Here is a 15728-nt window from a genome sequence, read left to right as displayed (position 1 = left end):
ACATTTAGGTTTAGATAGGCGTTTAACCAACCCTTGGTTCAAAAAACACTCTTGAACTGTGATCACTTGTGTCTGTCTTCACTGTTTGATAACATGACTTCCTTACAATATTGAGAAGGTCCATGCTGGATCCAGAAAATCCATTGCTGCAAAGTAGTTGAAACCCCCTGAAGGTGTGAGCAAGAGTCACCAGCTACAAAAGCCAAGGATCTACAATTTCACGTCTTGCGTTTAAGTGACAAACGTTCTAAGCTAAGCAAGACTTTGTTAAGGGGTCAGGAGACCTCTTTTTGTATGTGAACTCAAGGAAATATGTGTATTGCACGAGCAGGCAGAGGCCTGAAAGACTCAGAGGAGAATTCAATAGACATTTTAGGAGGGGGTCGTGCCCCAGCCAGGACAAGCCAAAGGAAAGGGAGTGGGGTGGAAGAATACCTCTCTAGGCTAAGATATGTTTTCATTATTAGTCTGTTTGTAGGGTAGTGCAGGTTTGGACAGAGGATAAGGTTTATTTGTGCAAGACGTCCTGATGAGCACCCTTTTTGTTATTATTCAGGATAGGACATTTTCAACATAGAAGCAGGGATAGTTGAGGCCTTTTTAAAAATAAATAAACTTGGGACTCTTGAAAACATGTCCGCTGCTATGTCTGGACTACCACAACATTCTTGCAATGCTGTTTTTAGTTTTAGACAGGGTCAGAACAGGTAACTTCTTTATTGTGGGCAGGGCTGGAGTGGAGGTCAAGTGTAAATATTTGTTGAAGGAGTTCATTGGCTTGATGGGGAGTTGGCACAGGATAAGCTGCTACAATTGCTATTGGAGGCCCCTGCAGCAAAGAGAACGAATGGAATTGAGGTAGTTACAAAAGTTGCTGGGGCGCTTGAACCTTGTGTGTAAAGTAGTTGCTCCGGGACAACTGTTCTGAAGGAATATAGCACGGTCAATGTCATGGGTCATGTTGACACAACGTAGAGTGAGGACATTGGGGCAATAATCGAGGATCTTAATGTATGGCTTTCATTTCTAGATTTCTGTAATCGGGTGTTGTGATTAATCGGACTCCCATTCCTACAAGGAACTCCCTGCAAAGAACACTGTGTCTGCCTTTATGGGAATAGACAAAAATCTGATATTGCTGTGTATTGTGTGATGAATCTTCAGATGTCGTCCCTTCTTACCTAGTGGCCAGGGACGTACTACCCGATAGTCCCACTGGCGTTGGTACTCAGTGGGAGGATCACCTGGGTGGGAGGCCACCCTATGGGATTAGGTATCCCCGCCTACCACCTGACCTTAGACCCCCTTCCCTCAAACCTAAGATCAACCCCTTCCCTAATAGGCTCATGAGTTGTGGTCATCTTAGCATTTCCCTAGAAAGTGCTGGGACAAGGAAGAATAGGAGTTACCTAAGTGAAGGAATATCCCCAATGACTCACAAGGGATTCAATGGGTCTGTACTGTGACGAGGGAGATATGCGGAAGCATGAGGATCACACTTGAGAACCACAAGGAACAGCCTAGTTGTTACGGGTTTCCGATTGGTCCATCTATCATAGAAATAGAGATGGGGACCCAGGGAGTGTTGTCAAGCCTTCCCTGAAGGAGCAGGCGCAAAAATCCTGTGCTGGAACAGAAAGGACTGTACACCACTGTAATTCCCAGAGAGAGATAGGGGGAACCCTTGATCCCCAGCAGCCTGGGGGAACTTCACTGAGGGAACCAAGAAGACTAGTGTGCCTCCCAGAAAGGGGGCGCGCTTGAGTGCCAGAAGGGTGCAAGGGACTAAGGAGAACAGAAGACTCCATCACTGGAAGAGATTAGCTGGGGAGACACCGAAAGAATACCACGAGAGCCCAGGGGAAGCAGCAGAAGCTTACTGATGTTGCAGAGGACCGTAACCCTCGAAGACCAAGTGCAAAGGTACGCAGAGGGGGACTGGGAAGGCACAGGGAGACCCCAGAGTAAATACAGAGAAGAGGGGTTGGGGACCATAACATTAAGAAACTAAGAGAAGCACATTACAAATCTGAGGGTCTTGGATCCATATATGAAGAGCCAAAGTAAAGGGGTCTGGGTCCCTGGCAGGAGAGTACACCAGGGCTGTCAGCTGAACTGTAACACTATTAAGTGGAGAGGTCTGGGACCCATATGTGAAAAGCCAAAGTAGAAGTGCTTGGGACCCATATTGGGAAAGCATATCCCAAACAACAACTGAGAAAATGAACTTAAAAGATACAAGTGCTACTTACAGACCTTGGCAGGGGAGTAAACCAAGGCTGTGGGTGGAAGTGAAATCAGTGAGAAAAAATGATGTAAATGACTACGTTCAGTATCCTACTTGGCGGGAGAGTGGATTAAGGAGGGGGAGGGAAAGGGGTCTGGGCCCCTCAGCACAGCTTGGTAGAGAGAACTGAGGCGCTGGGGCCTTCAGGGCGGCTTGGAAAAGGTGTCCAAGCCATTCTTTCTTATTGCAGGACCTGGGAGCCAGGCCTACTAAGCAAAGATAAAGACTCGTCCTGATCATTGAAAACAGAGAGACCTGGATAAAGTGGAAAGTAGATAAAGTGGAAACACTCAGAGGAAAGGGAATCAACCCCTTGAGTCTTGTGGAACCTTTGTCTGGTTTTCTACACTGTTTCTGACCTTTTGGTTTTGAACAACAAGGCCGGCAGCCAAAGAGACACTTCCCTTTTCACCTTATGTTGAGTTTAGCTTGTGAGGGAGAGGTTATGATTTGGACACAGGGCGGCGGACTTTACTTTGGACATTCTTATAGAGACAGGTATATTAGTTATTTTAGTTGTGGCAGGGAAACCCCTCTTAGGGATAGGGCTAGTTAAGATTCCCCCAAATCCCCCTGTTTTTGTAATTCATAAAAGTCTTTGCAAATCAACATGCCACCCTTGTGTTAGACTCTTACTGCTACACCCTCACAATTGGCATACCCAACATACTACGATTACTTCCAGATGTTTGGCTTAAGGCAATGCTGAGATCCTCGTGAAGTCACCAGCTGATGGAGATCAACACCTCCCCTGCATAGAACCTGAGACGGGGACCGTAGAGAGACCGTCTCGCTTGGTCGTGCAACCTGCAGCAGCCATGGTGTCCTGGGGCCCATTAACCAACGGCGAGACCAGGCCAAAACAGAGAAACCAAATCCCCAATCTCTGTACAGGAAGTTTAACAACTGCCGAGCCGGGCCAGCAAAGGGAAGCGAGCACTCCCGAAAAGGTAAAGCCGGGGATAGGGACGGACGGTTATGTCCTTGAGTTAAGCAAATCCGAAAGCAAAAGGGTATTAACTAAAGAGAGCGAGACAAGAAGCCGGAGGAGCCAGATGCTTAAGGGAAGCCGAGAAACCCAATTGCTGGACATGGGCAGATGCCCAAGAGAGACCCTGCTGAGTTGAGCAAATCAGAGGGCCAGAAGACTTTCTTGAGCCCTAGAAAAAGAAGTTAGATTGTTCAATACTTAGAAAACAGGGAACCTGGAGGGTTCAATTGCTGAATGCTAAGTCCAGAACAATGTGAAATGTAATGCCCAAGTTGTGGATTCGCACTAAGAGAAATACTTTTCCTTTTAAGGAACTGGAACCATTGGATATGTTTAAAGACTTAAAATGTGTTATAAGGAACCTGAAGAGAGGACTGAAACCTTACTTTGATCAATATTAAAAATCCATGCTAGACTGATGAAGAGTGCTTGGTTGTAACCCAAGTAGCTTAGGCCAGAAGAAGCTGGGTGGAAAGGCTTCTAATCTGGCTATTTTTATGTTAAGTATTTTCTAAAGCTAGTAGGGCCAGTTGGGGTTAGGTTTCGGACTGAGGACTGGTTTTGATTTGGACAATTGACGAGCACCCTTATTTTTCATTTATTTAGGAAGGTAAAATCCCTCATACCTGTAGGGGCAGGTAGGCATTTTCTCTTTATTTAAAATAAACACCCTTGAAATGTTCATCTCTAGTCTGACCCACAGTGTCTACCTGGGGACCCAGAGATGCGGGATCTGCAATTGTTTCATGTCGCCTCAGGAGGAAGAGGTGTCTACTTTTATTGGCAGGAGAGGGCGTGTGTTGAGGGGTGGGGGGTTCAGCATAGCTTTTCCCACATTTTTTCCTTTGGCGGTGGTGGGTGGTGTTAAGCCTATTGGGAAGGGTATTATCGAACAAGAAGGTGAGTTCTAATGTGAATGATAAAGGGATGATTGAAGTCATGAACAGCCAATTGGCAGAATTGTCTTCATTTAGACACGGGTGACTACCAGGGTCTTGGCCACCCTCGCATTACTATAATGTCTGACATGTACACACGCATAATAGCACCTCTCAAACTCAAGTTTATGGACTCCGGTCCGGCGTTCAACCAAAAGTGCGTTGGGACCATAATTATGGTGAAAGGCACTGTAACAAATGACAAAATAAATGAATGAATGAATTAATTAATTAAATTATGTGAGGGTTGCTAAGTTATGGCAGGTGTTTGTGTTGGTGGGCCTGCATAACAATATTGTATTTACATTGAAAAATGTGTCTGGCAAAGATAACAGCGAAGGGCATGCTTTGTCTTGTTTTCAGTGGCAGGGGCTCTGCGGGTCGGCTCCAGAGGTGGAAAGGGATGGAGTGCAGATTCCGGAATGGCTGTGACATCAGGGGGAATAAGGACCCAGACCTGGTTGAGAAGTCCCAGCCCACATAGTCCTGTGCAGGATACCCGAGAGCATGGTTTGAATTTGTGAATAGGCGGGAATAGCATTGGAAGATGTAGTTGGATACAGAGAAAAGTATGAGGTTGATGTGATCAGCTGCAATTTGAGGTTGGTGGGCAAAGGACCATCCATGGTGACTCTTGTGGCAAGCTTGGGGGAATGTCCTTGTAAGGCATTTTGTTTTGGGGTTTTGAGCCTAGTGAGGTGGAAATGGCTAACAGGATGCTTAAATCATGGTGGAGGGAAAAGGGAAAGTTTAGGACGTTGAGGCAGGCGGTGTCGTTGGTACGGTTGTTGAGCGTGTAGGGAGATGTGTGCTCGTCACGGTGGAAGACAGCATTGTTCTGGACTTGTGTTGCAGGGATGTTTTTGTGACCTCTACACTGTAAACGTTGTTGGGAAGGAAAGGTGTTAAAGGTCTAGCCTGGGGGACGGTTAACAGAGAGAGGGTTGGATATATTTATTAGGAAATCCTAAAGTGATGAGGAGTGCTGGGAGCTTTGGGTTTGCTGGAAAGAGTGGGGTGGATTATATCCAGTTCAGGAGGGTTGGAATTGGCAAGGGTTGGGCTTGGTTTTCAGGCATGAAGGAGGGGAAAGTGTGTTAGCATACCGAGTGTTGTGCATATTGTGGAAAGGGTTGAAGGTCTTGGGGGAGGATGCTTGGTGCTTTGGGACACACTCTTTTAGAATAAAGGCTGCTCCCAAAGGCAGGAGATTGGGCATGGGTGAGGAGATGGAAGTGCTAGATGACTAGTTTGGGGTACTTCTTTTTGTTTTGTTTTAAATATGTTGCTCAGGAAGATGATGACGTTTTGAGGCCTGGATTTGTGGACATTTCCTTAGTAAAATGCAGCTGCTTTGCAGTTATCAGGATTTGGTGATCCGGGCTGGGGAGGACTGAAATAGGGTCAGCTCATGCCAATACTCGAAATGGAAGGAAGGGGTTCATGAGCCCTTGGCAATCATAATACATACAGGGGACAATAACCTGGCGAGTGAGCCAGGGTTAGCACTAATTAAGAAAATGAAGAGGGACAATCTGATAATAAGGGACGATTGTCTAGGAGCCATTTTATATTGGATTAATATAGAAAGATGCCAGGTTGATGGGATGCATTTGTCTATGATGAGTAACAGGTATTACATTTTGCACACGAGGATGGTGTTCGAGGAAGTGGTGGGATGGGGAGGGTGTTTCTGAGTACCGGTTGCACTGCAAGTTCAGCTAGTGTTGGGGTTAAGGAATGGGGTTTTGCTAGTTCTGAGGAGGGGTTGGTCAGCTCCGTTCAGATGAATACGCTAGCTTGGGGATATAGGGGGTGGGGAGAGGAACCGCATTTCGTGGAGGCAGCAGCATCACAGAGAGGGTGATAATGGCAAGGTCATAAAACTGTTGTGGTGTGAGAAGGGTAGGGTTTATATGAGGGAGGAATTAGTGGAGGTGCCAGGGAATAGGGTTTTCCTATTTATATTTCAGTCAATAGGTTAGTCTGTAAGGCTAGAGGGCGGGTTAGTAGTTTATTGTAAGCTTTTGCCTGTTACTATAAAGTGACCTTTTCCACTCAAAGTGAGTTTGGTGTTTTTGTACTATTTGGCCCAAGGTGGGTCCCCCCAGGAAGGAGATATGAGTTTCCCGTCAGTCAGGTTTGGGCAAGGGTACTGGTACTAAGACGTTTCTCATTTTCTGGGTTGACAGGTCAGCCTGGTTTCAATGGTTGTAGGACAGTGGAAAGGAGTAGTGTGCTTCGCTAGGAGGCGTTGTTGGAGGGAGATGGCAGGTGCACTGCAAGTTCAGCTTTGAAAGAATAGGGTCATGCTAGTGTTAAGGAGGGATTGGTTAGTTTTCTGTTCAGATGGACAGGTTAGCCCAGGGATACGGGCGGTGTGGTCTGGCAGAGAGTGGGGCATCACGGGAAGAGTGATAACGGCAATGCCATTAAGCTGTTGGGAGGGAAAAAGGAAGGGTTTGCAAGAGGAAAGGATTATGGGTGGGGACGGGTATCGGGATTTCCCATGTATGTTCATGTAAAAAGGTTAATCTCTAAGTCTAAAGAGCCAGGTTAGCAGTTGATAGTAAACGTGGACCAGCCATATTAAAGAAATCTTTTCCACTTAAGGTGAGTTGTGTTTTTTTACTGTTTAGTCCAATAGGTGCCCTTGTAACATCTACTGACCACATTGGGAGCTCAGTGGTCTGCAGTCTGAGTCCCTCCAGATGTTTTGGACTACAATGACAATGATACCTAAACATTGCCTATGCTGGATAGAGCTGATGGGAGTTGTAATCCAAAACATTTCGAGAGCCAAAGGTTTCCAAGTTCCTCTAATTTTATACTCTGTGCTGCCAGTCTTCACAGAGGTTGACCTTCCAGGCTTCAGCGATAAGATAGAAGGGACCCAAATAAGGGCAGGGCTGTTCCATTCTCTTTTTCTGATGTTTGCAAATAAATACAGACTGGAAACAAAATCATTCCTGTATTAATTTTTATATATAAAGCTGAATGTATGTATGTGTGTATGTTTGTCCGGCTATACAGATCCACGCCGTTGAACCCACTGCTACCAAATTTTGCATAGATTCCTAATTTATCTGTGGCAAGATTGTAGTCTATGTTTGGATGCAAAATATTCACTCCGTAGACACCCTCATTTACTGATGCTCACCCCATTTCACTCCAGTAGGTACTAGAAGGACAGTTCGAAAGTGTTTATTAAAGCATTTTTAAAGGTAATTAAAAATAAATTAAGAAAATATTTTTATCACACCACTCCAAATATGGGAAATGGCAAGGTTACAGTTTACGTAAGTTCATTCACGAGAAGAGAGCACAATCAATCAATCTTTCCTGGACATTTTCTCAAATGTGCTGAAGCCATTGAGTGACTGAAACATGCCGCACAAAAAACGAACATCACTTGGAAAAGCTCCATCTGATGCAAATCGAAAATCAATATCAAGAGCTTCTGAAACACAACAAACAAAAGCATGACTTGCTGACCAGAGGACAAGAGCAACTTTCTCCAGGGCAAATGAGATGCCAGAGCAACCTAAAGCAAGACTTACTGACATGAGGACAAGAGCAACATCCTCCAGGGCAAGTGAGACACCAGAGCAAACTGAAGCAAGACTTGCCAGCAAGAGGACAAGAGCAACATCCTCCAGGGCAAGTGAGACACCAGAGCAAACTGAAGCAAGATTAGCCGACCAGAGGACAAGAGCAACTTTCTCCAGGGCCCATGAGACACCAATCGATCAGGACACGGGCAGCGCTGGGTACCCCAGCTAGTTTAAGTATAAACATAAGTACAAATGGAAAACTAGGAGCCCTTAATTATACATGTCCATGTTGTTATTTGACAAGCCCAGAAATTAAGATCAGTGTCCCCAGAGGGAAGGGCAGCCCCATGGTTGCCTTTCAAACAGGGATGTCCTTTGGGAGTTGCTAGGGGTCGCAGCTGGGACCCCTGCAGTCTCCCTTGCGACCCCTGCCTTTTGACCCCTGGCTTAGCCTTTGTGACCCATACCTATCTTGAATAAAATATTAGCTTTGAGCTTCTGTTTTTTTCAATATAGCTGGCTTCCTGGGCTGCACCACTGCAGTAGGCGCCACTGGGTCGTGTAATGTCCCTTCCGCTAGCCCTGGCATTTTGGTTAATAACTTAACTTGAAGTATTTTGTGCTGTTGGCAAGGGAGTACTGCTTTACAACCACCGGATATCCTGATATAAATATGTCTTAAGTGGAGATAGCAGCAGTCAGACATTTGTGTTTTTTGTATATAGATCCTCCCTTTGGGGTTGGGACACCTGCAGACACTTCCAGGCAACTCTTCCTTTGCTACATTTCGACTTGAAGTGTGACACTGGGGGCAGAGAAGGACAATACTTGTCAATCAGTTGCTTTGCTGTCTTAAAGCTACATTGGCAATCTCACCTAGGAGTCTCCAGAAAGACTAACCATGGCTGGACTGTTGATTCACAGCAGCTTACTGCAGTTGCTATGCTATGCAACTGGATCTGAGCTTACTCTGAGTACAGGCATTCTTTTTGTCACCCGGCCCACACCCGCTCACCTAAAGAAAGACTGGGTGCACAGCCCTGCAGGTCCTGGTGTGCAGTCTAGAGTCAACACACTAGAGGTCAAATGCCCAAGTGTAGAAGGAAAGGCATGTGTGTTGAAATTGAGCCCATGATGAGGCCAGGCTGCACATTTGCCCATGAGTGCCGTTGCCGATGGTCACACAACAGCTCCCTACTTCTCCAGTGGTACTATTACATTTTCCATCAGGAGTGCAGGTGAGTGTATCCCCTTCCCCTGTGCGTCTCCTGACCCCCCCTTTGTACTTGCACTTTCTCCTGCCTTATTTTTGAGGTTTTTCATTCATGCAAACCTCTAACATTCTTCTCCCACTGTTCCCGCATCCATGTTTGCTGTGGTTTTCCCTACCGTCCTCCCTCCATTGGCTACAGTACCTTGTACTACGAGTTTGTTCATGTCGCAGCCCCACCTGCACTCCAATGTCAATCCGGAGTGCAGGTGCGTGTATCCCCTTCCCCTATGTGTCCCCTGACCCCGCCCCATTGTCCTTGCACTTGTTCTTGCCTTATTTTCATTCTTTTTTCATGTGAGCCTCTTTTGCTCTTCTCCCCATGTTCTTGTATCCCTGTTGTCGTGGTTTTCCCTTCTGCAGCCCCCCCCAACCCCTCCATTTGCTGCAGACATCCTCATGAGCACAGTCCCCATGGCAGCCCCTCAGCCTGTGCAGCCCCTCCAGCTAAGGGCCCAGAGGCAAAGGGCAGCACCTACAGTAACAGCTTTAGACTGTGTTTACCTGTGTTCGCCAGTGAAACCTGCAGCTCAGCTGTCAACCAGTAGCGACTGACAAGGTAAGCAAGATGCGGACTGAGGGAACAGCCATTACTGTTCCCTATTTAACTGTCCCTTCTCTCTTATTACTCCTATGAGAAATTCTTGCAGTTATAATTTTCCATATCTTGCATGTAGACTTTTGACTGAAATAAACATGCACATTTTTCTGTTATTTATATAATGTATAAAATGTCCTGCTTTTCTGTACAGTTCTCATGTATGTAACAAGCTAATCTTCTGCAAGAGCACCACGATACCTCAGGGCCGCTGTGCGCTTTACAAATTCAAATGAATGAATAAATAAATAAATTAGTAAGTCACATTGGGTGTTTTCCTCTCTAGGATAGTCAAATCTGTGTGATTCTGCAGTCATTCTGACCTCCTCTGTCATTCTTGACTGCCTGTCCGCTATCCAGTTGTGGTATACCTCCAATGACCTCAGTCTCAATGCCTTCTTTTCTCCCCTCACTCTGGCCACCCTCAATGGGCTCTCCCCCCCTCTCCCTCCTCTGAGACCAGAAACCTGGGAGTTATCTTCAACTCCTTTCTCTCCTTCATTCCTCACATCATGGACCTAGGCTCGGTTGTACATGCCCTCCATAGTGAAGTGGGGAGAAGGTAGGCTAGGGTGTGTGGGGTGAAACTAGGATAGGGTGTATGTGATCTTCAGAGTGAAGTGCAGACAAAGTAGGCTATAGTGTGTAATCTCCAGAGTGATGTGGGGTGAAACTCGCCTAGGGTGTGCGATTTCCAGAGTGAAGTGGGGAGAACTAGGCTAGGTTGTATGTGATCTACAGAGTGAAGTGCAGAAAAAGTAGGCTTGGGTGTATGTGATTTCCAGAGTGAAGTGGGAGAAACTAGGCTAGGGTGTGTGATCTCCAGAGTGAAGTGCAGAAAAAGTAGGCTTGGGTGTATGTGATCTATATGTGATCTCCAGAGTGAGTGGGGTGAAACTAGGCTAGGGTGTGTCATCTCCAGAGTGAAGTGGGGTGAAACTAGGCTAGGATGTGTGATCTCCAGAGTGAAGTAGGGTTAAATTAAGCAATGGTATGTGATCTCCAGAGTGACGTGGGGTGAAAATAGGCTAGGGTGGGTGATCCCCAGAGTGAAGTTGGAGAAACAAGGCTAGGTGTGCGTTTTCCAGAGTGAAGTGGGGGTGAAACTAGGCTAGGGTGTGTGATCTCCAGAGTGAAGTGGGGTGAAACTAGGCTAGGGTGTGTGATATTCACAGGGAAGAGTAGAGGAGCAGCTGCATAGCTCTGTAGGAGACCCTGCCCCCTTCCTCCCATATGTTGCACACATGACAACCGCTGTTGTGCCAATACCGCAACGTGTGTTCGGTTTAAGATACTTGTTGAGACAACCCTACCAAATGTATTCCCGAAGTGATGACAATCTAAGGGAAGAACTCCCTGAAGGAATATGAGAAAGAGCAAAGAAAAGAAGCTAGTGACGTCACAATTAGTATGTACGACATCTCGAGATACTGGCTGAAGAGGATGTATAGATCCTAAAGAAACTAATGATGAAGTAAAGAATCAAATTAACTTTTAAATACGAAGAAGAAGATTATACATGCACAGAGTGCTGCAGAAAATCACTCATTTAATAGATGTACTGATGCTGAAATGCAAGGTAGACTAAGTCATCATAGAAGCTGGCTATACATAGTGAATAGAACACAGACGAAGCCGCGATTATATAGAAGCTGGACATCGGTATCATGAATTTAGTAAGCCAGCACCGATAAAGCATGAGGGAAAACTGTGTTGCAACAAGAATAAGCAGGAACGTGGGGCTGCATAGCGAGGTTGTCTGGCCTGACGTGTAGACTGAAACAGCCAAGGTCAGCTATCTATTCTGGAAATAAGCAAACGTGTGGAGGATGAATCATCCCTTGTTAAGGTGCAAGGAAAGAACACCAAGAGTGCCAAGCGTAATTCATTTAGAGCATTTAAAACCTGCAAAATGGACCAAATTGTGGTCTCCTGTCACGTGAGCCAAGGATGAAAATATAATGCAAACCTGGAGTCCTAGACATGATAGTGAGTGCCCTCACTCCCGTGCATTCTCAAAGACAAGGATACTTTGCAAGACCAAGTACAAAGACAATCTTCATGGCAGAAGGCATGGGCGATGAGAGATGCTGGGCTAAGAGGGTGGGAAGGTAGTGTCATGCCCCATCTCCTTGCACCTGGGTCTGGACTTACGTGCTGCTAAGTGAACTAAATATTCCAGATATGGCACAAGCGTGCCAACCAATTGTAGTAGTATATATAATGAAGGACCTTATTGTTTGAAGACCAATGAGAAACTGTGTATCTAATGTTTCTGAAAATGGCATGTTTTAGAGGTAGGCATATGTTGTCCACCTGATAGTGGACAGCCAATCACAATACTAACTCCTATAGAAAGTATACTTAGATGTTCCCCTTAGCCAATCTTGACACTTGATAGGTTTTTCATTATTGCCTCATAGTATGATGTCACCTCTTATGTATTTTTGGTGTAAACGCTATTGTTTGTGTAAAGATCGCTGAGAGACTGAGCGCACGTCCGTTGATGTTCGTTTTAAACTCCCTGTTTTAGATAATTGTTAATAAAACAGTACTTTGCCATCTTCCTGAGTTGGTTCTGTTATTTGGACTCTGAATTATTCTGTTTAATCACATCCATCACATATGCACGTTCCTACAGGGCGCTAAGCTCAGAAGAGGGCAGAAACTAGGCTAGTGTGTGTGATCTCCAGAGGGAAGTTGGGAGAAAGTAGGCTAGGGTCTGCGATTTCCAAGGTGAAGTGGGGAGAAACTAGGCTAGGGTGTGTGATCTGCACAGTGAGGTAGGGTAAATTAGGCAATGGTATGTGATCTCCAGAGTGACGTGGGGTGAAACTAGGCTAGGGCATGTGATCGCCACAGCAAGTGGGGTGAAACTAGGCTAGGGTGTGTGATCTCCAGAGTGAAGTTTGGAGAAATAAGCGTAGGGTTTCTGATCTCAAGAGTGAAATGGGGGTGAATATAGGGTGGGGTGTGTGATCTCCAGAGTTAAGTGGGGAGAATCTAAGCCGGGCTGTGTGATCTGCAGAGTGAAGTGGGGAGAAACTAGGCTAGGGTGTCTGATCCCCAGACACAGGTAAGGGTGAAACTAGGCTAGGGTGTGTGATCTCCAGTCACAAGTAAGGGTGAAACTAGGCTAGGGTGTGTGTAATGTCCAGCTTGAGGTGGGAAGTTCCTGAATGTGGCAAACACATTTCCAGGAACCCTGGGGAAATGGGGAAAGTCTGAGGTGGAGTGTTGAAGTTCCGTGGTCTTAATAGCAGACTGCGGAATTTAAAAAGCGGGCGTTAGGAGGAATCATTAAGGAGGGGGGACACACCTATTCCAAACAAGTACATCACCGTTCATGTCAAGGTTGAGTTGGAACCTGTCCTTCCCTCGGACCATTATAATTTCCCCCTTTTCAGCTTCCCCAATTTGCAATATTTCAATACACATCCAAGGCAGTCCACAGCCTTAGCACAGCTTGCAGAAAGAAGGTAACACGTAAAGGTCTTCTTTTGTAAGATGTTTAATGTGAGAAACCCTAGAGGGTTTACAACACCCTGACATAGTCAAGTGTGCCTACAGATCACCACAGCACACGCGGGAGCACAAGGAGGCAGCATCCTAGTACCAGTCCGAGATAGAGATGGAAAAAAGACTGAACACTAATCTGTAGACCACACATCTAAGCACTGCAAACAGTGAGACCAGAGGTCTGCCGATGAGGTCCCAGGCTTGACTCCTCTCCTCCTTATGTGGTGCTTGATTCATAGCAGCATGGCAACACGCACATCTAAGGAAACGTGAGCATCACAGGTGGTTCATCCTAATCCTGCCTTGTTTGTTGCTCTTTGGAGTTCTTGGTGAGACACTTAGATATGATATGATATTGTATTTATAGCGCGCCCATACACAAGTGTTAGAGGTGATCAAGATCGGTACCAAATGTGCAATGAATGCTAAAGAAGTGGGAGTCACTCCCTCGTTCACTTGCTTATGGGTATGAAAGAAGTGACTAAGTCAGTCAGTCACTCACTCATTTGCTCGTGTGTGCTAAAGAAGTGACTTGGCTACTCAGTCGCTCACTCATTCACTTGCTCATGGGTACTAAAGAAGTGGGCCAGTCACTCACTTATTCAATTGTTCATGAGTACCAAAGAAGTGGCTCAGAAACTCATTCACTCACTTGCTCACTCTACAGTGTTCACCTCCTAATTTCATTGACCGTCACTGGTGGGACTATCACACAGGGCCTTTTCCCCTTTCTTCTTGTACTCGAGCACACAGCGGTCAGCCGATAGTGAAATGCCCCCTCTGCTGTCACTATGAGCACCTGATGACTGCCCTTGGGTGGTAGCAGTGCACGGTATAAATCAACATAGCATAACATAACGTGTGCAGAAGTAAGGGGTGATGAAGGGTCGAGCATTTATTGAGTGCAGTCCAAAAACTCAGCAGCGATGTTCCTGGCTTCGGGAAGCTCCTTGGCTTGGAGCAGTTCATTTGGGTCCTTGTATCTGTGAAATGAGGCTCCAGTGAAAATGTGCACTCCTTGGCTGTTGCACATGGCACTGTCCACGTTTGAATGGATTATGGAACTCTCCTGGCCCGGCACGCGAGGGGTGTTCTTCAAGTCAACCAGTGAAAGTGTATTACCTAGAAGAAGAAAACAAATAATCACTGTAGCAAAATGGCGTCCAACATCCAAAGTCCCCACTGACATCTGCTAATGATATCTGGATACACATGTGCTACAGCTCTCATGGGACAAACTACGCTCCGCTCCACACTTCCACTTGGATCCACTGCCCCGTCCACACTGATTCTCTGCACCTAGGTTGCCTTGCTAGTCATCTTCCATCGATTGTTTTGAGATGTAGATTGAAGCCAATTCTAGACCTGAATTCACCAACCTACAGCTTGGTGGTGGCCACAGAGTCTGGCTTTTCTGCCACAGAATAGGTAACAAAGAGAGTACTTGCCCTGTGATTTGTGGCTAAAATGGCAGCAAATGATTTGGAGCCCTTGGCATGTGCCTTCACTGAATACTCAATTGTATTGCAATGACACTCATTATTTTCACAGAATGATCTGAAAATATTTCTGCTGCATTAAAGAAAGGGTCTGGAACCGGCAGCTATCCGGATATTTTGAGCTGCAACTCTCATGATCCCTCGCCATTGAGTATGCTGGCTAGGGCTGATGGGAGTTTTAGTCCAGGGCAACTGGGGACCCAAAGGTTGAAGAACTCTGGCTAGACCCATACTAGTCGGTGCCCTGAATCATTTGATTTGAGATTATCATTGCACTCATGCTATAGCATAGAAAGAATACTGAAGTGCCAGCGGCATGGTGTGGTACAGTGGCAGGGATGTCCATGTAGAAACATGTGTTTCTATTGTGCCATTTAAAGCGAGACCCATTTTATCTGATGCTCTGGGTTCCATAGTGTGTGATGCCCAATGTAGTTGTTTATAGTGCCAACTGCATGCTCTTGAATCCTGTGCAGTGATAGACTGTAATTAGCATGAGGGTACAGAGTTAGCAAAATCTACTAGCCCACTAGCACTGGCAAGTCATTTTTATGCAGGGCGAGTACCATTTCCCTGATACTCGACTTTGCCGGCAAGTATGGGGATGTTAGAAACTTATTTTTCATTTACCGCAAACACACTTTGTTTGCAGTAGATGGGAAATATAGGTTTTATTGTGCATGCTTGACAGCACTGCAGCAAATATGAAGTGTGCTTATGGCGACGTGCACCATTTTACAAAAAGCACTGGTAAATATTTTGTCACCAGTCACCTTGGGGCAAGTGCATTCCTCTTAGGTCGAGTATGTAAAATGAGGAACTCGCCCTGCAGGTCTAGTGGGATTTTTAAGAATTTGCTAGGCCTGGGGTACTTCATGGTGCCAGCGACTTTAGGTTCAGGAGTCTACAATGGTGTAAATGAGACCCTAGCAGTGGCAACAGTACCGTTGCTGTGCGGAGCCCCCTGCTGGCTCTGTGGTGCCCTTCTCCTGCGTACTTTAAGATCCACGTGTTTGAATTTAAATCTCTTCAACACCGACTAGCTATTGGCTCTTCCTACTCTTTCAGACTC

The 15728-nt window shown here is 45.9% G+C and overlaps 1 protein-coding gene across 1 annotated transcript in view; it reads right to left on the bottom strand.

The window, feature by feature from the left end:
• Positions 1-13133: 13133 nt before the first annotated feature.
• The window catches only part of HPX (hemopexin), a 59628-nt gene continuing 57033 nt past the window's right edge, over positions 13134-15728 (bottom strand). Inside the window, exon 10 of the mRNA XM_069640520.1 lies at positions 13134-14279. Within this exon, the coding sequence (XP_069496621.1) occupies positions 14053-14279 (227 nt within the window). The 3' untranslated portion in view covers positions 13134-14052. The remainder of the gene's footprint in view (positions 14280-15728) is intronic.

The sequence above is a fragment of the Ambystoma mexicanum genome, chromosome 7q (genome assembly GCF_040938575.1).
Source record: "Ambystoma mexicanum isolate Mex_15411 chromosome 7q, UKY_AmexF1_1, whole genome shotgun sequence".
Lineage (NCBI taxonomy): Eukaryota > Metazoa > Chordata > Amphibia > Caudata > Ambystomatidae > Ambystoma > Ambystoma mexicanum.
The sequence above is the reverse complement of the archived record's forward strand: the minus strand, read 5'-3'. Positions and strand labels throughout refer to the sequence as shown.